This window comes from Trachinotus anak, unplaced genomic scaffold (assembly GCF_046630095.1).
Source record: "Trachinotus anak isolate AG129_WGS33_773 ecotype Australia unplaced genomic scaffold, CSIRO_AGI_Tana_v1 ptg000002l, whole genome shotgun sequence".
Lineage (NCBI taxonomy): Eukaryota > Metazoa > Chordata > Actinopteri > Carangiformes > Carangidae > Trachinotus > Trachinotus anak.
In genome coordinates this window covers 21531247-21553723 of record NW_027273853.1, presented here as the reverse complement: position 1 = coordinate 21553723, position 22477 = coordinate 21531247, and the positions used below count along the sequence as shown (strand labels likewise).

Genomic DNA, 22477 nt, shown 5'->3' with positions numbered 1-22477 from the left:
AGAGAATAGTTTCATTATGGATGTTACAAACATCTCAGACAGTTAGAGCACATTGACACCAGTGACAAACAGAATACGTTGCCATTGCTGGAGGAAAATCTTAAAACTAAAGTCTAATTCTGATGGTTTCTTTACTTTTCCTTATTTTTACCACATGGGAGAAAAAATAAAGCAGCACTCTGATGCAGAGTGGAGATTATTTTCCGCACTCACCTGTGTGGAGTTTGACATGGCGGTCTCTGCTCCTCTTGTGTTTAAACAGACGGCTGCAGAAGGTGCACTTGAAAGGCAGCTTGTCGCTGTGGATCTGCTCATGTCGCTTCAGGTAGCTCAGACGGCTGAGGGGGATGAAGAGGAGACAGATGATAAACAGCCATTATATGAAGACTCATTAATCACTTAATTATTTAATTATTTATTATCAGCAATAAGAAGGGAAAAGAAGAACAGAGCAAACACATAGGGAGGAAGAGTAATATGGAAGATTATGATGATGACTTTGTGGTGTATGTGACAGCTGTTCTTAAAGTGGGTCTTGAGTTAGTCCCTGGAGAGAAAAGTGAGAAATGTATTCACCTCATTCCTTTCGCTGTTTGCCTTAGTGGTCTATGTTACCATGGTGATGCTGAGAATACTGTTTATTCATGTTCTTATTGATATTCATGAGTGGGATATGAGAATGCAACTAAACATCCAAACATGGCATTGGTGTTATGGCCTACAATTCAAAGTGTGTTTCAGTGTTTCAGAGGTGGCATCTGCAGCATCTTGGGCAACCAAATGTGTAAGTTTGATACCTGAAGGACTTGTCACAGAACTGGCAGGGGTACGGCAGACCAGCGCCTCCTTCCTCCTCGCCGCCAGTGGCCATGCCAAGGTCACAGCAGCCATCGGGCATCTGAGAGGGAGATGCTACGTCTTTACTGGAGGGTGAGGAAGGCACCCAGGACAGCCCTGCTGGATCATCATCACCGTCTGGCAGAGACAGGCAGACACAGAAAATGTTAAGCAATAAAAAAAAAAAACTACACAAAAACTGCATTTTTTGTACACCGCTGCTGGAGTACAAAAGAACAGAGACAGGTGAGCACAGACAGAAAAGCTTGGGGTAAAAGCAGGAGCATTACAATGATTAAGAAGAAGTCACATCTTTCTTGGAAGGCAAAAGGCGGGAGAGACAGCCTGTGGGAGTTCAAATGAAAAAAAAAAAGAGGATATGAACAAAAAAATAAACACATTTATTCTAGTTACACACACACAAATATAGAGGGAAAATGAGGATGGCAGAGATAAAGAGAGAGAATGAAACAGAAGAGAGAGAGACACACTCCGGCAGCAGCAACATCTAAATAGAAAGCTCCAAGAACTATGTATCCCCGACGGAGCCCAGAAATAAGGACAGAGTGTATTTTCTCTCCCTTCATCCTCCCTCTGCAGCCATCCCTTGTTCCATCCCTCCCCTCACCTCCCCTCCCCTCCCATCCCTCCATCCGTCCCCAAGGACCATAGATCCGCCTCATCATATTTTCATTAGGGCCCTGGCAGATTGAAACGTCGGAAAAGCGATTAGGAGATGTGGAGAGCAGAGCGGAAAGATGGCGATATTCACTCCCTTTATCTGTCATACATAGGAGATTATGCATTGCTCTTTTCCTTTTTTCCTCTCTCCCTCTTTTTTTCCCCTACTGTGTAGTCTGGAACAGAGGCGACAAAAAAGGCCACGACTCCTTTAATAGACACTTCAGAATGGATTTGAGGCAACAAAGGAGGGGGCTGAATAATGCTTGATATTGTTCTGTCCGTCTTTGTGCGCTCTGTGAAGCAGCACAGTGAGGCTATTTAGCATTTGCCTGAAAAATGTAAAGAGGGAGGAGATGAGAGGAAAGAAGATGCTGTTTTCTCTGCTTTCATCTAATAGCTAACAGCCAGGCCAGCAACAAATCAAAGAGAGAAAATAAGGAAACTAGAGTGATAGGATGGAGGGAGAGTGGAGAAAGTTAGACATGACTTGTGCCAAAATTCATCTTAAGGCCAATATTTTTGCAGTGCAAACACATGAGCATAGACAGAAGTTTCTCCTGATAATTTTAGAAACCTCTCAAAAGCACACAACGTTTTACCTCAGCCAACTCCTACCACAATCTTGTGTGTCTTCTGTGTGTCTGTGTGTGTGTGTGTGTGTGTGTGTGTGTGCATCTAGTCTACTGTGTACTACGCCTTGCAGAGAGGGGGTGGAAAACAGATTCTTGTGATGAATCGATCGCCGGGAAAATGTAGGCACTGCAATGAGCAAATAGAACTCTGCAGGGGGGTCTGGCTTAAAAAAATTGTAAAAGCATGAATTATAAATTTGACTGGAAGCAAGAATGAAAGTCAAAATGGGCTTGAGAAAATATAAGGAATAGAGATGTCAACATGAAGCCTAAGAGTAAGGCAACAGACAGAGAGAGAGAGAGAGAGAGAGAGAGAGAGAGAGAGAGAGAGAGAGAGAGAGAGAGAGAGAGAGGATGAGAGAGAAAGACAGTGAGTGAGTAAGAGGGACAGATGGGGAGAAGCAGAAAAACTGCGAGCATGAGGGAAGGAAGGAGGATGAGGAAGTGCATGGAAGTGTTGACAGGGTGAAAGGAGAAAACAAACAACATGTCATTCTACAGTACTCCACACAGTGATTAGACATGACTGCTCAGTAGAACCATAAATCAGAAAAAAATGAGTGAATGAAGAGTGAGAATGAGATATGATGACTTGAGAGGAGGATACAGAAAGATATTGAGGGAAATCTTTAAATTCAAACTCAGCAGATGAACGGAAAAGTATAATTTTGTGACATGTTTCTGATAAATTTTGCTTATTTCTCCAAGTTTTTCTCGCTGATTATAGTAAGTAGTAGTAGTAATAGTAACCCCTCATGCAGAAATGAGGTTGTCCCTCAGTTTGCTGATTTTTAGTGGTCATCAGTAGACAGCTGAACTATTTATTTTATTACCAAACTGATTGGTCAATTAAACACTTTGGTGATTGGAAACTGATCAACAGTTTTGATAATCATATTACACTGTATATTTGCTGCTTCATGTTTCTGAAATGAGAGTGTTTACAGCTTTTTCCTGTTTTAGATCACTGTATCTTTGGGTTTTGGACTTACATACATAACTGACAAATTCATGATAAAAAATAATAAGAAAAATGAAACTTATACTGATTCTGAAACCTTAACTCAAAGTATCTGCTGATAAAATCTGCATGGCTCATTGCCTGCAACTCACTGAGCTAGTGCTAGTGCTAGCCAGTGCTGAAATCAATCCAGCGTACTGAATCACAGCATTCCTAAAAATTATTGTCATTTGCAGCAACCCTGAGTTATTTGTCTTTGCACAAGTGATATAGGTCCAAAGCAAGCAGGGTAAATGTGGTTCAGCCGTTTTCGACAGTTTGAATGGGCACAACATTATGAGAAATCCAAACATCTGTCGTGATGTACAGTATGTGCACTAAACCCAACTGTCATTAAAAAAAATGCCGTAGCAAGCTGAGGCAGCTTCAGTGATTTACACAGAAACAGTGTAAGTTTTTTTTATATGTTATTGATTTCTACCTCACAACCTTGGCCTCAAATCTGAAGACTACATAAACAGTTTATAATCATTATAAGGCAGACCAGACAGAAGTCACTGCTGTTCGTGCAAGTGACATCAATAGAAGTCTGGATTCAATGGTAGCATACAAAACTACACTAATGAATGTACCATCTAAATGGAGTCAGGCTGGTGTTAAAACGAGTGTCTATAAAACATCAATCCAGACACCCCCTGCTGCACGCACAACAGGGTCAAGTCTCTTAGTGTAGCCTGAGAAGGAGGAGTGATACAGTTTCAAACACAGATCGTAACCTCTTACCTTTTGTCTGAAAAGATTCACTTAACAATAACCAGAAAGACAGAGTGCACAGTCAAACACCAGACACAAAGAAATTCTCAAGCCAAAATGGTCAGTTGTGGTTCAGCATGTTAGAAAAAATAAAGTAGAGAAGAAGAGGGAGTAAATGAACCCCAGCTAAATACAATGAGTGTTTCTTCACAGCGCTGGTCCGAACACATGTGGGCCATTACAGGCACACCAGTATGAGTCAGTTAAATTGTAATGTGTCAGAGGTGGGAAAGTGGGAGGAAGAGAGAGACTCAACAAGACAAGAGACTCAGTTCGAGCAAGAGGGAGAAATCACTTTTGGGGGGGGGGTGTTGAGAAAGTAGGGGAGGAGAGATTAGCGTCATTAAAGAGCCCTAATCCTCTGACTAGCGTGGCTGGCGCTAAAATGGAGGATCACACGGCTTTTTAACGGCGCCTTTGTCAGTCAGCCGCGAGGGGACCTGGCAAGACAAGGCCGAATGGCAAACTGGGAGAAACTGGAGGATGGGGAGGGGGGAGCGAAGAAAATTTCAATGAAAAGTTAAATTAGAGAAGAATCCTCGAGAGGAGAGAAGATGAGGAGTATGGATGGTTTAGGGAGGGGGGATTGGAAAAAAAAAACAGAGCGAGAAAAAGAAGTTGAAAAAAAAGAGAGAAACAGGCAGAAGCAGGCGGACGCCGACACACGCTGTTCCTACCCCCGTCTCCTCCTCCTCCTTTCTGTTCTTCTCTGGCGAACGAAAATGAACGAGAGGAGCGGAGCGGAGGACCACAGGGCCCCAACTGCTCCACTCCCCCTTTATCTCTCACTCTACAGTCTTCTCCTTTCCCATCCATTCCCTCTATCCTTCATCCCTCCCTCTGTCCCCAGCAGTCCCTCTACTCTTCTGTCTTCATCTCTCTTCCACTACCTCCCTCCCTCGATCCCTCCCTCTGTCAGCTTTCATGTTGTTACTCATTATAACGCTGACATCTCTCCCTCCGTCCCTCCGTCTCTCTGACAGTTTTGCCCCTACTGATGTTGGCCTTCACCCCTGTGTCTGGGCCTGGACGGGACTGAGGGAGAGAGAGGGGGGGTGTTCCAGATGGACAGACTCTGAACTCCAGAGGAGAGGGAAGAGACGGTGGGATGAAAGAGGAGACAAAAAAAAGAGGAGAGGAGAGGAGAGAAGAGGAGAGAGGAGAGAGGAGAGGAGAGGAGAGGACCCAGGGGTCTGTAATAAGAAATTGAAAAGACCAGAAAGAACCTGAATGGACCACCTAAGTCTCCCTGAAAACAACAGACACACACACACACAAAAACACACACATGCAAACAACACACACACTCCCCGCGTGTTGCTCTAATAGGCCAGACAGTGTGGCAACGTGTGGAGGACACAGCCTTGGTGAAACACTAATGAAGAGACACACACGCTGATCGATCTCTCTTTATGTTTCTGCCTCCCCTGTCTACTTGCCCCCTATCCAAACTCAGTAACTTTGTCATGGCTGTCACGCAGAGGGAAACTATATCAAAGCAGCAGAGTTTACAAGATGGAACTCTTCACAAAAGAAACTTTAGAGATGATTGTGTTCTTCATTTGTAATGATTATTAATTAATAAATAAAAACCAATAGGTATATTTGAAATATTGCAGAGCATATCAAAATTTCTGTTGGGCTTGGTCGTGATGTTTAAAGCGACAAACTGAAGCAAATGACTCAGTGTGGCTGATGTGGAACCAGCACAGAAGAACATTAGTTCAGTTAGTTCACTCTGGATAACAGCGTCGGCTAAATGCCTGAAATGGAAATACAAGCCATGTATGCCAGGCTCTCTCTCTTTTCTATTGCTTTGATCTTTGAATCAAAGCAGCTCAGCTGATAACAGCAAAAAGGTTTCAGCTCCCAGTGCAGCTACTTCAAGTGCTAAACTGCCTTCATCCTACAGAAAATTCTGAATTAACATTATAAATGAATGACACATACTTTGCTCTGCTAAGTTAAACATGCGATTAACTGTGGGAATAAGATACAATTTCAAACCAAAACCGATGTAATTCTGTCAAGAAAAGTGTCTGTTTGAGCAAAAGGAATGTGTTCACCTTGCATTTAGTTGTCTACCTGCTCAAATTTTAATCCTCCTTTCAGCATGTCTTTCTATCCCCACCTCCCCTTTCTGCTCCCTTCCTTCCACCCCCCCCCCGCCCCCATCTGACCATCTAACTCTCCTTTCCACCTTTCCGCTTGGCCATCAGCCCAGACCTGCACCTTTCCCAACAAGACCCCTGCTGACCTCCTATCCCTCCATCCCTCTCTCACTTCATCCCTTCTTCCACCGCTCCCCAGGCCCCCTCCGATGGCCCCAGGCTGCCCCAGGCGTGAACACACACACACACACACACACACACACACACACACACACACACACACAGCCCCAGACTCACCATAGGGGGCAGAAAAACAACTTCCACCCTTGGCTCACTCTGGGCAGCCCAGCACACACTCACTTTTGCCTTCACTCTCTCACACACAGAAACAAACATGCAAACACATACACAAACACAATTAGAGTAAAATTAATTATCCCATCCGATGTTAAGTATCATGGAAAAGAAGCATACCACTTGTTTGTCATCATTTCCACAGCTCCACCTTTATTTTTGTAAAGAACATCCTGCAGGTTAAAATAATAGCGAGTCCATCCTTTTGGATTCCTGCCGGAAACCATTTAGACGGCAGCTGCCTGAATCTAGAGCTACAGTGTCCTAATAAATGCATGATGTGTTTTTTTTGTTTGTTTTGTTTTGTTTTGTTTTTTAAGTGTCAGACCGGACAACTAACTAAGTGCAATCCTGTTTTACGGAGACCATCTTCCAGGGGCCTTTATTACTTTATTTTGTTGGACTGTGTAAGATATAAAGTAGCCAAAACAATAACAGTGACCATGATCCAAGTAATGGGCCACTCACTGGCTTTACAACTGTGATGCAATCATCTGAAGGCTTTTACAAATACTACACATTGTGCACTGGGATAGCTAGCTAGACAAGAGAATACAAGAAAGGGTTGGCATGGCAACCGATAAACTAAGCACAGCTTATTGGTTGCAGTGTATTATGAGAATTGCACAGTAGGAAGTTGTATTTGACCAGTCAGATTGTTTGGCTGAAACTACCTGTTGTGTCGATGTGATATAAAAAAAAAAAATTAAAAAAAAAAGTTGAAACAAGAATTCAATCTGCTGCAGAGAATACAGAGAGACATGACTACATTTTCACTCTGGGCTGTACAGAAAGTCCTCACAAGTGAGATCTGTTCTTGAGGGATATTTCAACCTCAGGAGGAAGAAACAACATGGCCCACACACACACACACACACACACACACACACACACACACACACACACACACACACACACACACACACACACACACACACACACACACACACACACACACACACACACACACACAACAACAGTCTGCAAACAGCAACCATAATATGGTTCAGTGTTAACTGGGTGAAGCAGTTCACACACATGATTGCGGTTGCTTGGAGGACCCACAGTCCTCTGCTGCTGTCCTTGTAGCTCACATGGGATGCAGTCTGTTGGGACAAACACACACACACACACACACACAATCGTACACATACGTGCCACAGTGAGGACAGATAGAAAGGACGATACGGCTTGAGCCCTTGAGGACACGATGGATGGACACACACACACAGACACATGCATTCACACATACACTAAGCAGGCTGTGGGGACCCTCACCTTCTGCCCTGGGAATGGGTCCGGCTGCTTTGGACGCTTTTGGGCGCCAACTGCTCCATATGGGCAGTGTGTGTTTGTGTGTGTGTGTTTGAGGGCAGAAGGTTAGGGGCAGGGGGCTAAGGATGGGGGTGGTGGACAGTGAGCTGGCAGATGACAAGTTTGTCCCTACCCCACAGCATAATATAGTATATACAAGCCACACACATAGAACGGCTCAATGGTTAAAAACAAGGTCAGTGCAGGTTACCAAATTAATAAAATAAATTCAGACCTATAAAGAACTAGTTTATTACATTATCTGAGGCTTCCAGCTTGTCAGCACTGTCAGCTGTTGGTTAGACTCTACAGCTGTTAAACAAACTTTCAAAAACATTTACTGGACTTTGCCAGAAAAGAAATGCAAGACTGGTAAAAATGTCAGAACAGGTTTTTAAGCATTATTAGGGATTTCAAATAAAAATTCATTTTCTGGATGAAAACACATGTCTGGGGCAATACTGCACACAGACCAGAGGTTTTGATAATGACTCCACAGCATTAAAAAGAGCCACTGATGATCACTGAATAAAACGCAAACCTCAGCTACAGTGATAATAAAGAATATGAGAAAAGGTTGGTGTAGTTAAAATGAGTGTTGGTATTAATATCATTTACAAATCAATTGTAATAAAACATGTTTCCACACTTGAACACAGCCAGAATATGGGAACAGACACATACGCATACATACAAAAACACACACAGTCTGTCTCTCTTGCAAACAAACATAGGCCATGTGGTAGAGGAGGGCTGGCATCTGCTTCCTCTTTCGTTTCCCCCTTTTTCTCATCCTCTCGCTCTTCAAAATACTTCCTCAACAAGCCTTTTATCTCACCGTGTCCTAATTTCCTCTGAATATTTACTTCATCTTTTCTTCACCGCCTCAAAAAACATACAGCAAGCCACCTAAACTGTCAGGGCTATAGCGGTTCTATTCCTTGTGTATAAAACTCCTCATCTCTCCCTCCTCCGTCCCGCTCTCTGTCCACCTTGTCTGCTGTTTGTTCGCTCAGAAATGAGAACCAGCTGTCAGGCAGAGTGTTAGATAAACAACAACACCATGCCAACACACACGTACACTACAGCACATATGAACACATGCTCTCATGAAGACGCACACAAAGACACACACACACAGAGACACACACACACACAGAGTGGTACGGTCCCATTGTGTGCATGCCAGTGGCTATATCATCTATTTATAAGAATGAGGTTTGGTGGACTGACGGACCGCTCACTAACCTAGAAACACATTCACCTGAGTCACACACACCAACGCACACACTTGATTCACTTCTCATACCTTCGCATTCGCTCGGAAACACACACACTCATGCACATAAGTAGGCCCTTGGATGTTTACTGAAATAGCTGCAGAAGTACCCACATAACTGTAATAATCCACATACAGTTATGAATAATAACAGCTGAGTTATATTTCAATGCTTGATTAGTGCTACCTTGTGAATAATAATGGATAATTAGCATTTAGCAAGACCCTCATACAGGAGCATCTGTGCATTCATCATTCAAAAACACTGCATCCACTACAAATGGATGTGATTGATCTAAGGATGTAACAACAATGTTACTCACACACAAGCAAACACACAAGTCCTCCCATGTTCACCTACGTGTACATGGGACCCATAAATAAATGATGTAGGCAGCTGGAGCTCGCTGTTCAAAACACAAACATACTGTTACACACACAGAAACTAGTAAACAAACGAACAAATCCACTTTTGTATATGTAGTACAAATATACCAAAAACACACACAAATAGCTTTTGTTAATCAGACCACCCACACCAGCCTCTCCTCATCTAGAGCGAAAAACTGAAGCAGTGCAGGTATATAAGCTGCCAAGAGATGGATGTGAGGATAGACAGAGAGAGCAGGAGAGAAAATGAGGGGAGAGTGAGAGGCAGAGAGGCAATGAGGCTCCTGACATCCCAGGGGAGAATGGTAGAGGGGGGTCCTGTACCCAGGGGAAGCCCAAGAGCAAGCTGCGAGAGGCGGGTACCTCCTGCCCACCGCTCCCCTTCACTCCCTTCCCTTCTGGAGGACGGGATCCTGTACAGCCCCCTACTCACAACTCCTAAACCCCCCATGAGAGGAATACATGCACTTGCACACACACACACTCACATGCACACACTGAAGAGGAGTCCCCAGGGGAGGAGCAGAGCAGAGCAGAACACCTGGACCTGCCATTAGTGACACACTCAGGGATTAGAGGCACAGACGGCAAGAGAGATGGAGAGAGAGAATGCACACTGGGATAGACACACACACTATCTTCAGAATGAAATGTGCATAAACATACACAAACACATGCAAGAACTAACAAATGTCAACTCAACCAAACATGAAGGAGCATTCAGCATGCAAATGAATTTTCGACTTATTTCAATTACATGAATTTGAATGTTTAGGTGTTTTTATGTGTTTCATTTGCACAAACGGCAAAAAACCAACTGCACATGAGCTGTAGCTAGCTGTAGAGAGTGTGTGTGTGCATGTGTGTGTGTGTAATGTATAACATGAAGCAAACAAATATACTCGTCCTTCGGTAGAACAACAAAGACCCTCAAAAGACTTGAATCTTTATTTTTTTGGCACATTAGCACTAAGGAAATGTCGGACGTGCTGCATGTCATTTCTTCAGAGAAGAAGACACAGGGGGAGTGAGAGAGAGACAGAGGGAGAGAGATCGATAGCGCTTTGTATGTTGATCAGCACTGTGGAGCGGGCGGTGCGCCCCACCGTGGTTCTGTGTGACCATCCTCTCCCTCACGTCTCCCCAGCAAACTACATTCGGTCGGGCCCGTTCCTTCCCTTTTTATCATGTATAACTTTATAGATAGAGATGTGATAATGCAGTACATGTTCTGAATTCCTTAGTTATGGCAATGCAGTGTTTTTAGCAGACCGGATGGCATGCAGCAGGTGCCAACTACAACCATAAGACACTGGAGACTTGACTTGGACTCCCCTGTTTAAGAGTTGACACTTGAGTTGGACTTGAAAAAAATTTAATGTAAGCATCTCTGAAATAACCTTAAAATTGGTTAATTTATTGGTTACAGACCTTTTTATGATTTTGACCTCATGTTTCTACTCTACTTTAGTATAAACAGACACTTCCCCTACTAACAAAATGTTGACAAAATATTCATGTATCAAAACTTAATGAATAGAAGGAAAAAAAGCTGTAAGGTTTCCCTCCTGCACCGAGTGGGTGCAGGCTTTTCTGTCCATTTCATCTGAAGGTATTTGGTCACACTCATTTTGACTGACTGAGGACACTTGACAAGAACAATATAAACTGTGTATGGTTTTGTACACATACAATCTCTAATTAATTCTAAATTCTGTTTCTGTAAGCCTCCTTTCAGTGTCCAGGATGTGACGACACACACAGAAACGCAGGTATATACACTCACTTCCTCACTTTCGTCATCTGGACAGACTGTATAATAATTACTCATGTATAAAATCTTTTGCTCCCTTGAGGAAGACAACATTACCAGCTGAGAGTCAACGACAGAGAAAGAGAAAGGGGAAAAAGGAGGGAAATGGCTGAGAGGTGAAGGAGATACAAAGAAAGGGAGGTGTGAAGGGACACTCATAAAAATAAAGGAGGAAAAAATGCAGCGACAGATGCATAAAGAAATCAGGTGAAGCAGAAAGATGTCAGGAGTCGGGCACACACATACCACAAACATGTGTTGACGTAAGATGTACAATGTCAAAACTCATACAAACACATTATATGCAGAAACTAATGTGGTAATTAGACCTGTACAGCCTAAATGCATTATCATTTTATCATAAAGACAGCAGAGAGTTTGTATGTGTCTGCATGTGTGTGTGTGTGTGTGTGTGTGTGTGTGTGTGTGTGTGTGTGTGTGTGTGTGTGTGTGTGTGTGTGTGTGTGTGTGTGTGTCTTACAGGAGGCAGCTACCTTCATGTTTGACACTTTCACACCCTCTTAAATAAACTTTGTCCTTCTATAGTGGCTGCCAGCTTTTACTTATCAAAACGCATACAGAGAGATATACATGTACCAACACACAAACACACACACACAGGTCAGTTAGAAAGGGAATAATCCCCAAGTATCAAGTTCAATGTGTCAGTGGAGAAGGAGAGACTTCAAAATAAACCGTCCAGAAAAGAGGCTCCTGTGTGAATTAAAGACCACACACTGGCTGCAACAAAGAGCAGCGCTCAGACACACACAGGGAGGGACGCACAGACAGAAACAAAGGTGGATTTGGTAAGAAAAAAAGTGTGTGTGTGTGTGTGTGTGGGTGAGGGAGAGAGAGAGAGGTGGTGCACACAGATCAAAGGGGGGATAGGTCGGCAGGGCAAAGAGGGAGAAAGACAGAGAGAGAGGCCAGGAGGTCCTGTAATTACAGCCTGCATCCGCCAAGCTGAGCCATGTGTGACTGTGTGTGTGAGTGTCTGTGTGAGAGAGAGAGAGAGAGAGAGAAAAAGAGAGAGGGGGAGGGAGAGAGAGAGAGAGAGAGAGAGAGAGAAAAAGAGAGAGGGGGGGAGAGAGAGAGCATGCATGTGTGTTTATGTGTATAGGTAGCCAAAGCATGGCTATGGAAAAAAGTAGTGTTTTGAGGGGGAAATTGCTCCCTTCTACACACACACACACACTCTTCACCACTGTCATCTCCCCACTGTGACTGCCCAACAGGAAAAAACAAAACAAGAAAGATACACACATACAAACACACAAAGTTGCAACACTAACACTGAGCATTCACACAAACATGGGACAAGATTATATCAGAAAAGTAATAAAATTACAAAGGCAAACATACAAATTAAGACATGAGCATACATGCATGTGTGTGCATGCACAGAAAATGCAATACACACATAGACACACACACACACACACACACACACACACAGTGGGGTTGTGAGTGTCTGTGGCGGAGGGGTGCAGATCAATGGAGACCACTGACTGGGCTGGACTCCGCAGCAGAAAAGCGGATTGCTCTGGGACCCAAACTATTGTACAGCACCACACTGACTTCAAATACACACACACACATAGCTGCAGACATGCAGCTGAACATACGTGCACACACACACAACACAAAGTCAAACATGAGCACAGGCAAACTCCAGCCTCACACACACACGCAGGCACACACACACATCACTGACAGGACACAAGCAGTCTAATAGAGCGGTGAGAGCAGAGAAATGGAAATACCTTTTTGACTGACGAAGGTTCATTGTGCTTTCATGCCTTTAGAGGGGACCCCCTAGCATCAACAGGACTAATCTCTTTCTCTTCCTCCCTTTCTGTTTGTCCCTTTATCCTAACACATGTGTCTGTGTATCCCTCCATCCTTGTCTGTCAGTGTCCAGCTGCTACTGTCCTGGTTGTCCTTTACTAGCTTAAGGCTATCAAATCTACAAGATAGATTTCCAGTTTGTGCAGAACCAAAACCTGAACAACAATGCTGATAACAACTTTATCATAATCCCCATAATAATGTCTGGACTCAATATTCTTTATTGTGCTATACAGTACTATTGTGTTATCAAATGTGTAAATTTGATTAACTTTCATCTACTTACTAGAGTTGGCTATTTGAGAAACTTCGTCCATTCCTCTGTCTTTTTCTGCCTCTGGCTCATCCTCCATGTTATTCAGTGCCCCCACCATTCACAAACACCTGTGTGGTTGTTCTTCCACCTGCAGCAGATCCATCTCCTTGGGACAGCCCTCATTCCTCCTTCTCTTTCTCTCTCTGTTATTCCCTCCATCTCTCCTCTATGTCTTTCCCAACCCCCTCCCCTCAGCGGAGGAGTAAGCTAAAAGCACAAGCATGCCCCAAAATTAATTTAAACGGAGGAATTAAATTAAAAGCGAAGCCTCGGGAGTTTTATTATGTACTAATGTTTGAACCGTTAACTTGGATTGTATTACTAAAATATGAATAATTAAGGACTGGTGGGGGCTATTATTACGTCAGGAAAGAGAAGAAAAACACATTACACTGCTGGAATGGATTTAATGGAGACTGATTTTGTCTCTGTTAGGAGAAGCTGAATGTTTGGGATGCAGGGGTGAGTAAGCGGGAAGGACATTAACATTTTGTATTGGTGGAGTGTGAACACATTATATGTATACTGTACATTATACTGTGAGCCTGTCCTCTGGTGCAGGGCTGAGTGTAAGGCTACCTGCCCATGCTGCAACCTGCTCTTAAACCATAAAACTAAAAATTTAATATCTTAGCTGTCAAAGTGATGGCATCACACCCATAACATCAGCCAAATATCTCTCATAATCTCTCAGGAAACAACAGAGAAGTTATTCAGGACCATGTCATGGTCAGGTATGTGTGTCATTAGTAACACTGGTAAGAGCTGTATTATAATTGATTGTGTCACATCTAGAGCCCTGCTATTGTGGATGCTGGCTCAGAGGCTGAGACTTTGTTAACGTTGTTTGTTAAACCTGTTTTTTTTCCTGCTAGGATGTGTCAAAATATCCTACATGAAAATGGTTTATCATACAGCAGTATCAAATATTTACACCCAGCCCTTTCTCTGCACATGAATGCCATGATATCTCAGCTCATAGGACACTGAGTACGCAAAAGAAGAACATTATACTGCAGCGAGATTGATTTGTTTTCAGACCTCCTTTTATTCTCCTCAATTTATTTTGTTATACACTTTAATGAAAATGCGAGTAAAGTGAGTTAGGAGCAGAGGAAAGGTTAAAGCAGAGGGTTAATTCCATTAAAGTCTATTTTACAAAGCCTTTCTTACCGCACCTTTGACTCAGCTCAGTGATGAACACACAGACATGACGTGTTTTTTAGACTTCGAAACACATCTCTGAGGCAGCCTTTAATAACTATGGATCAACCAACTAAGGCATATTGCGAATCCACTTATCCATATATCTTTCTCTTCTCTTAACATTGTGAATCCCCGCTTTCCTTCAGTGTGCACCCACACACACCCACACACACAACTTAAATCTCCCCATGGAGTGTCCCACAGCCCTATCTAGCTTTCCTTAACTTTGTCTCATACTGCCTCTCCTCTATGAGCTTCTGTGCGTTTATGAGTGTGCATGTTACACTGCTGAATTATTAGTCTTCTCGTCATGTCTCTGATGTGAAGCCCCCCTTATCAGCCAGCGAGCAGTCAGCCCCCCGGCCCCCCTCTGCAGCTGTCACTGCCCCCCCTCCACCACACACACTATTCTCTGAGGACAAACTCCCACACACACCAAATATCCACATACACTCAAACGCAGGCGCTTACAAATCTCTGTACACAGGCCCAAGCAGTTCTTGACTCACATTCACACACACATAATTTTATCTGCTCATTTGCAGGCCGCATGGTTTGGCAACCAACAAGGGGGAGAAATATCCAGTCACCCTACCACCCAAAACCCCCTAATGCTTTCTACCCACTATTCCCAGCATTCCCCCATCAGAATCAGCCCTAGACACAACACTGTCCCAGGAACAGAGAGAGTGAGGGGGGCATGGGATGGCAGCAGGCCCGTGTAGCAGTGCATCTTCCTGGGAGAGTTCATTACTCAAGCAGGGCACTCCCTCCGGCCACCAGCCAACAGCACTGCTGAGGTAAAGAAGCATGGCCTCAGTCAGCCACGGAGCACCCCTCCACCCATGACTTTAAACCCCAGAACACACACTGAGTACACACACAAATACACAAATCCAATTGAGCTGCGCTCATTGGAGTGGAGAAAAAGTCAAAAGAGAAAAAAAGGAGAGTAAAAGACAAGGTGAGACGAAGGACAGAAAAGTGGGGAGAGAAAGGGGAAAGAAAAAGGTGACTAAATAAAACTGAGATGAAGAGACAGCTACATGGATGGATGGACAGAGGCAACAGCCGATGCAGCGACCCAGGCTGGCTAATGCAACACAAGAGTTTCCCCTCCTCCTCCTCCCTCTTTCTCTTTCTTCATTGTTATTGTTTGTGTTGTTCTGTTGTTTATTTGAGTGCGCTCCCCAGCAGGCCTCACTCCTGACTTATTTAGCAGTGTGTTTTCTATCATATTTGAAAAATGAAGAGCAGAATGGTTAATATTTCAAGACATCCCACTTGCATGGGTGAGAGAGCGGGAGACAAAGACGGAAGGAGAGACAGAGAGGGAGCGAGAGAGATGGGAGGAGAGGAAAGGAGGGAATACAAGGGAGGAATTCTCTTGTTCCTTAACCCCAATTCAAGGATTCATGCTGGGAGCAGAAGCACGCATGAACACACACGCACATGCATTCCCATTACACCCAGAAAACACAAGCCTATAGACAAAATGTTCACTTATACATACAGTGCACAGTAACTATTGTTAAGATTAGTCCATCAATTGTTCAGCTGTTCCACAAAAACAGATAATTTAAAATAATTTAACTGTTGTAATTTATCAAATTAAAATGCCAAAAAGGTTTTCACCCTTCCAGATTTGGAGCTTGTTTATACAATAACAGCAACTGGGAGATGTCAAGGCTTTGTTAAGTTGTGATAGACATTTTCTAACATTTTATAGATCAACTAAATTAGAAAGCTAAAACACTTGCCACTGTAATTATAACTGCATGCTGCTAACCTTAGAGTTGTTTTTAATAAGTTGCCTTATTAGTTCATTAATACAACCACACAGACTAAGACAGGAAAAGAAGTTAAGTGTGACACAGTTAACAGATTTCTGATGTAAATGAGTGTAGAGCTAAACAAATCAGTGTTGTAGTTTGACTAGTAGAAAGCCCACATCTGTAAGCTGTCATCATGTGTTTTTTATATTTCAGTGTACAGCCAGAGCATTGACCATCCTCCATATCCTGTATGAAGCAGTCATTATGGAGGATGGGCAGAAATTAATGGGTGAAACCAAGACATCAACAAAAGGCTGGTCATTTGCCAGAAACATGCTCTGTTTTATGCTCCGTTAACATCTTGGTGATCATCATGGTCCTGCATTAGGGCTTATATCATACAGAAATCTTGTTTTATTACAACAATTATTACTTTGTGTAGAATACGAGCATATTTTCTATATAAATCTGCCACACAATTCTTTCAGTTTAGTTGTACTTTATTTCCCTCTCCACACACACAACAGCAACCACCATGTCTCAGTGATACACACCTGCACACACAAGCCACACATGCACAAGAAATCTGCATGCATTCATGATCATTTAACAAAAAAAAAAAAAAAAAAAAAAACTTGCTTACACACATATGTGTGCACACACAAACACACACTTGACAATGGCCCTCCCCTGTGACTTCCCATAGTGCAGTGAATTCCAATCAGGCAGTAAGCAGGACAGCTATTTCTAGGGACAAAGGACAGGGAGAGGAGTGAGGAGGGGTGGAAGGAGAGATGGAGAGGAGGGAGGCAGGGAGGGAACGGGGGGGAGGGAAACAAAGGGTTTTGGTAGCACCCAGGGGAGAAGGCCTAGAGCAGCTGACGTCAGTGTGTGTGCGTGTGTGCTCAGCACTAGGGTGGGGGTAAATGGGAGTGTGAGAGAGAGGCTGGCAGAGTTGGTCCTGCTGCCCCCCTAGGGAGCTCTTGAGGCGTGGAGAGAACGGAGCAGAGTGGGGCTCCCAGCCCCCACAGGCCCAGACAGACAGCCTGGCAAAAACAGCCACTCAGTTGCTGGACGGGAACAGTCAGGAACAGTCATGCGGTCAGCCATTTATTTAGTAGGGGTGTAACAATTCTGAAACCAAGACCCAAATCAAAGTATGACCAAAATGTGTCACGATACTGAAAGACAGAATTATGACCCAGCCACCCCCAACACCCACCCACTGCCACTGCTGGAGCAAAATTCATTTTTCATTTCACAAATAAAACATGTAAATCATGAAATCATTATTGTATTTAAAGTTAGGGCAGGCTGTATATTTTATAAATATTACACATTACACCTATTTTGTGGTCATGCCTGCAGTAAAAATTAGGCTAGTTTAATTAGCTCTAGATGGATAACAACCTTGAGACTGTAGACCCTGTGGGCACATAAAAGTCAGCAGTGTGGGGGGAAAAAAATTAAAAAACAAACTAAAACAAAAAAAACTGAATCATTACACCCCATACTGAATCATTACGCCCCTAATATTTAGAGGTAAATACAGTAACCTCGCAATTTATTAAAGCTTGGCATGCATGTGACTGTCTGATTAGCTAAGAGTCATCCAGATCTGAAATACCCACAGTCAGTCAGTTAGATCAGTCGATTGAGTAATAGTGTCTGGATTCACCTTGTCCTACACAAACACTGCTCCCTCCTTCTCTTTCATATATGAATCCTTCTCCGTCTACTGTGCTTCTCACTCCCCTTTTCTGTAATTCCACTTTCTGACTCGCTCTCCCTTGATCCTCTCCTCCTCTCTGCTTCGTCCTTTTCTCTGCCCACCCTCTCCCCTCCCTCTCTCCCCAGAGTTGTGCTTTTCTCTGACATTTGGCTGGACAAAGGCGAGTCACACCTGAGCGCTGGGTTAAAACTATTATAGGCCCTCTCCCTGTGGTACACTGCCCTTTGCCACCACTGTCTGTGACTGGAACTGTGTGTGTGTGTGTGTGTGTGTGTGTGTGTGTGTGTGTGTGTGTGTGTGTGTGTGTGTGTGTGTGTGTGTGTGAGTACATGTGCGTGCATGTGCCAGCACACCTTGGTTGTATCTTTGTACTGAACTTGGCATGCAGGAAGTTGTATAGTAGGTTCCATATACTTACTGCAGGAGTGAAGCTGGTGTTTTCACAGTTTTCTATCATACTGTGTTTTATATTTTTTCATCATATGCTTTATACTAGTGTAACCAGAAACTCAAAAAAGGTCCAAATTGCTACTGCAAGGGACACATACAACTGTCATGAAGTCATTGTGCAAAAAATGCAACTATATACCCATAATCTTACTGGGCAAAAGTGTACAGTGCAATAAATTGCTGCTTTTTGGATACCAACATAAGAAAATAGCTGAAATGAAGCTCATAATAAATCTAAAGCATCAAACAGGGTGTGGGAGACAGAGGTGGGGAAAGAGAGAAAGAAAGAGTGGAAAAACAGAGGGAGGGAGACAAACAGGGGCTGCTTTGGGGCCAGACGCCACAGGGTGTGTGTGTGTGTGTGTGTGTGTGTGTGTGTGTGTGTGTGTGTGTGTGTGTGTGTGCGTGTGTGTGTGTGTCGGTGTGCGCACGCGCACATGTGCACGTGTGTGTGCATGTGTCTTGGGAGGGCACAGTGGGGGAGTTTAGGGGCATGGAGGAAGGGATCAGAGCTTTGGGGCCAGCTCCACAGGGAACAGAGAAGATGGGGAGAGAATGGAAGGAGGGTATGGGGGAAGGGAGAGAGAGGGCAAAAGGAAGGGATGTGGTCAGTTTTGAGTTTGAGAACACAGCAGGGAGGGACAGCAAGGAGGGAGGAAGGAAAGGAGGCTGACATTGTGGTTTGTGTGCTCTCAGAGGAGAGGAGAGGAGAGGAGAGGAGAGGAGAGGAGAGGAGTGGAGAGGAGAGGAGAGGAGAGGAGAGGAGAGGAGAGGAGAGGAGAGGAGTGGAGAGGAGAGGAGTGGAGAGGAGTGGAGAGGAGTGGAGAGGAGGAGAGGAGAGGAGAGGAGGTATATGACTTGGGGTCCCAGTGTGTGAGAGAAGGATGAGAATGAGAGAGGAAAGAAGGAAGTGGACAAAGAATGGGAAAAGAGAGGCAGAAATGGAGAGAGGGGAGGTGTATCAAATGGAGGGAAGCTAAATGTTCCACTTGGGAAGAGAGAAAGAAGAAGCAGAGAGAGAGAAACAAGGAGAAAAAAGGAAGTAAGTCCCAGGTGTCTGCAGGAGGGGGGAAGAAAAAAGAAAAGAAAAGGAGGGTAGAGGTTCAGGGGGTCCTGGTTGTTGGCAGGGGTGCAGGAATCTAAGGGAATGGCCTGTTCCTCATTATCCAGACACCCCCCTCACATAGACACACATACACGGAAGAGGCCCTGACATGGCCCCATGACAACTCTATCCTGACCCACTCACACACAGACATTAAAACACACACACACACACACACGCATATATATATGTATATATATATAAAGATACATACACAAGGGCACAAATGCTGTACAAGGCTACAATCCCCAAACCAAAACATAATTATAAACAAACATAAACACACTGGCATACAAAACCACAACATTTGGGATTAAACATTTCTTAAAACTCAATAATGGGGCTGCAGTCTGCAAGATTGTGCTGTGGAACGAAAGAAAAAAATCAATTACATATACTTGCTTTTGTTTACTCGGTTTACAAAAAAACTTCACATGTTATCAGATGTGGAAATAAAATAAAACTACAAATGATGGACCACTGAGTTAATGGAAATGCCTCCATTTAGGACAACTAGCCCCAAAATTTAGTGGGGGTCATTTGGCATTTACTCTTTTTGTGCAACAGGGAGTATTTCCCTCAAGTCAACAGTTTCACATGTTTTGCACCACTGTATCAACGAAACGCTACTGTGGTCATTGTATTCATCTACTTTACACTCCTGAGCATAACCCTATTAGATGGTAGAAAGAACTAAGGTAATCCACACCAGCAATGTGTGCTGGGACCATTACTGACCAAGAAAGAAATGAACAAGCTCTAAGCCAGTTCAAACAGTGGATTGAGACCCTAATGGTGCTGTCCTTTCAGTCTGCTGGTGTCAACTGAGCTTGTGTGGGCTGTCCAATTAAGCCTTTCAACATACTGCTCATCCTCTGCTACTGTTGCCACCTGTTCAAGTCACACCCCACCACCCACAACAACTGGCCTCGACCTGCTTTCACTTACAGCTGGCCTTTGTGCTGTGCTTGGAGTGATACAAAAGCCAGCCTTGAGACCAAAATCTGTTTATATGTATGTGTGTGTGCGTATATATATATATATATACATACACACTGCATTATATGTCGTGTAATCCCGAATTAAGTAAAGGTATATCCTCTCAAATCCAAGGTTTCAACACGTTGTTGTATCAAATTATAAAAAGGCTTGATGCTCAAAGACTGTTCTGGGGACGTTCCTCACTCCCTCAGCTTGAGTTATTGTTATCCAACCGATAACCAGTAGGTTGTAGGTTGCTTCTGACAGTGTTGGTGACAAGATGCTTTTAAAGATGGACTCAATAAGATGGACTGTAAATAATCAGAGTGAGAAATGCTTGGCATTCAATAAAATGGCTAGGAAAAGTGTTGGGTCTGACAAAAGCCAAGGTGATCCTGTCAGTTAAGGGGGATCAACAGAGTGTTTCTGTCTGTAATAATGCTGTTAGCCTGTGCAACTATACTCAATCCCAATGGAATTTGAAAAACAACAGTGCAGCTGACTCATTTGCTACATAATGAAACATACAAAAAATAGCTGCAAGAGAAAAAATTGTATTTTACATTCATTTTATTGTTTATCAGTAAGTGATTTATTTTTGCAACATCTGTTCGTTCACTGGTTGGTTAGACAATTTTACAATTTGCATGGTCTAGGGTGATACTTTGCAGTGTTAAACAACTCTGAGTCATATGAATATATATATATATATATATATATATATATATATATATTTATCTCATGTTCATCAAACTAGAATGGCTCCAGCAGAGTTTCCATAAATCTCGGTTTTAGGGGCTTGAAAACTCAGTAGTGTGGATGCCAGGCGTAAACTTAGCAAAAGTGATGCATTTGAAAACCAGAGTGTAGTAGTGTGGACGTAGCCTAAGGCATAGTGTTTGCACTCATGTCATTCATATCATGAGTTTCGCTTTGAGTGAGCGCGGACTAACATTAGTTGCACGGGGTGGAGGCAAGTGACTGAGCAAGAAGTAGTTTTTTTGCTTTTTTTTTTTTTTTTTTTTTTTTTTTTTTTTTTTTTTTTAAAGAGAACAGTTCATGAACATAAACATTGGATAAAATGTTAACTGAATTAACCGACAAAGGAAAGATTATGTCTCAGAGGTTTTTAAATGTGTTAAATGTTTTCATACTTTTTCGGTCAATTTCACAGCCTTAGTTACGACTGTTAAAAACATTAGAACAAATAAACAGAGCAGTGTTCACAGCTATACTGGACTGAAAAAGTCCTCTTAAACTCTTAAAACCCAAACATTACTATAAGCAACGCTTGTTTCAAAGCACTTAAGTGTATCTAAAGGCGTTGCTGAAGAACAAGGTCTTCTTATTGTGGACGAAATTCACAGTCCAGTCAAGCCTCAAGCTGGCTTAGAGCATCCAAATCTGCATCTAAACAGTCGGACTGGAGAGATCAGACAAATGTTATTCATTCAAAGATATGTAAATGTATATTTCTATAATCTGACTGTGTAAATATTTGATCAATAAACACACAAACACACTGACGCACACAGAGAATCTGTAAAGCCTTTGGCTGAAGAATTCTAATGAATGTTTGCACACAGGGTCGTCTCTGTCTCCACCTTACACAGTAATCGCACACACACTGTACTAGACTATAGATTTAGGCTTTCTGCTATCTACATGCACGCACACACACACACTCACACACAAATACACTCTCAAACACAGACACACACAAATATTTACTCTCAGCAAGATCTACACACAGGCACACAAGGACAGAGAGAAGGAGAGGGGAGAGATGAGAGAGAAAGAAGACGGGAAGAGGGAAGTTACATTTTTAATCGAGTGTTTCTTTTCCTCTGAGCAAAGTAGGACTGAATACAAG

At 43.2% G+C, this 22477-nt stretch overlaps 1 protein-coding gene across 4 annotated transcripts in view; it reads right to left on the bottom strand.

Moving 5' to 3' along the window:
* Nucleotides 1-22477, bottom strand: part of znf423 (zinc finger protein 423) — a 145088-nt gene that overhangs the window by 78181 nt on the left and 44430 nt on the right. For all 4 annotated transcript variants that reach the window (XM_071505977.1, XM_071505967.1, XM_071505987.1 and 1 more), the window contains exons 4-5: nucleotides 798-975; nucleotides 214-338 (exon numbers count right to left, since the gene is read on the bottom strand). In XM_071505977.1, the coding sequence (XP_071362078.1) occupies nucleotides 214-338; nucleotides 798-975 (303 nt within the window). The remainder of the gene's footprint in view (nucleotides 1-213; nucleotides 339-797; nucleotides 976-22477) is intronic.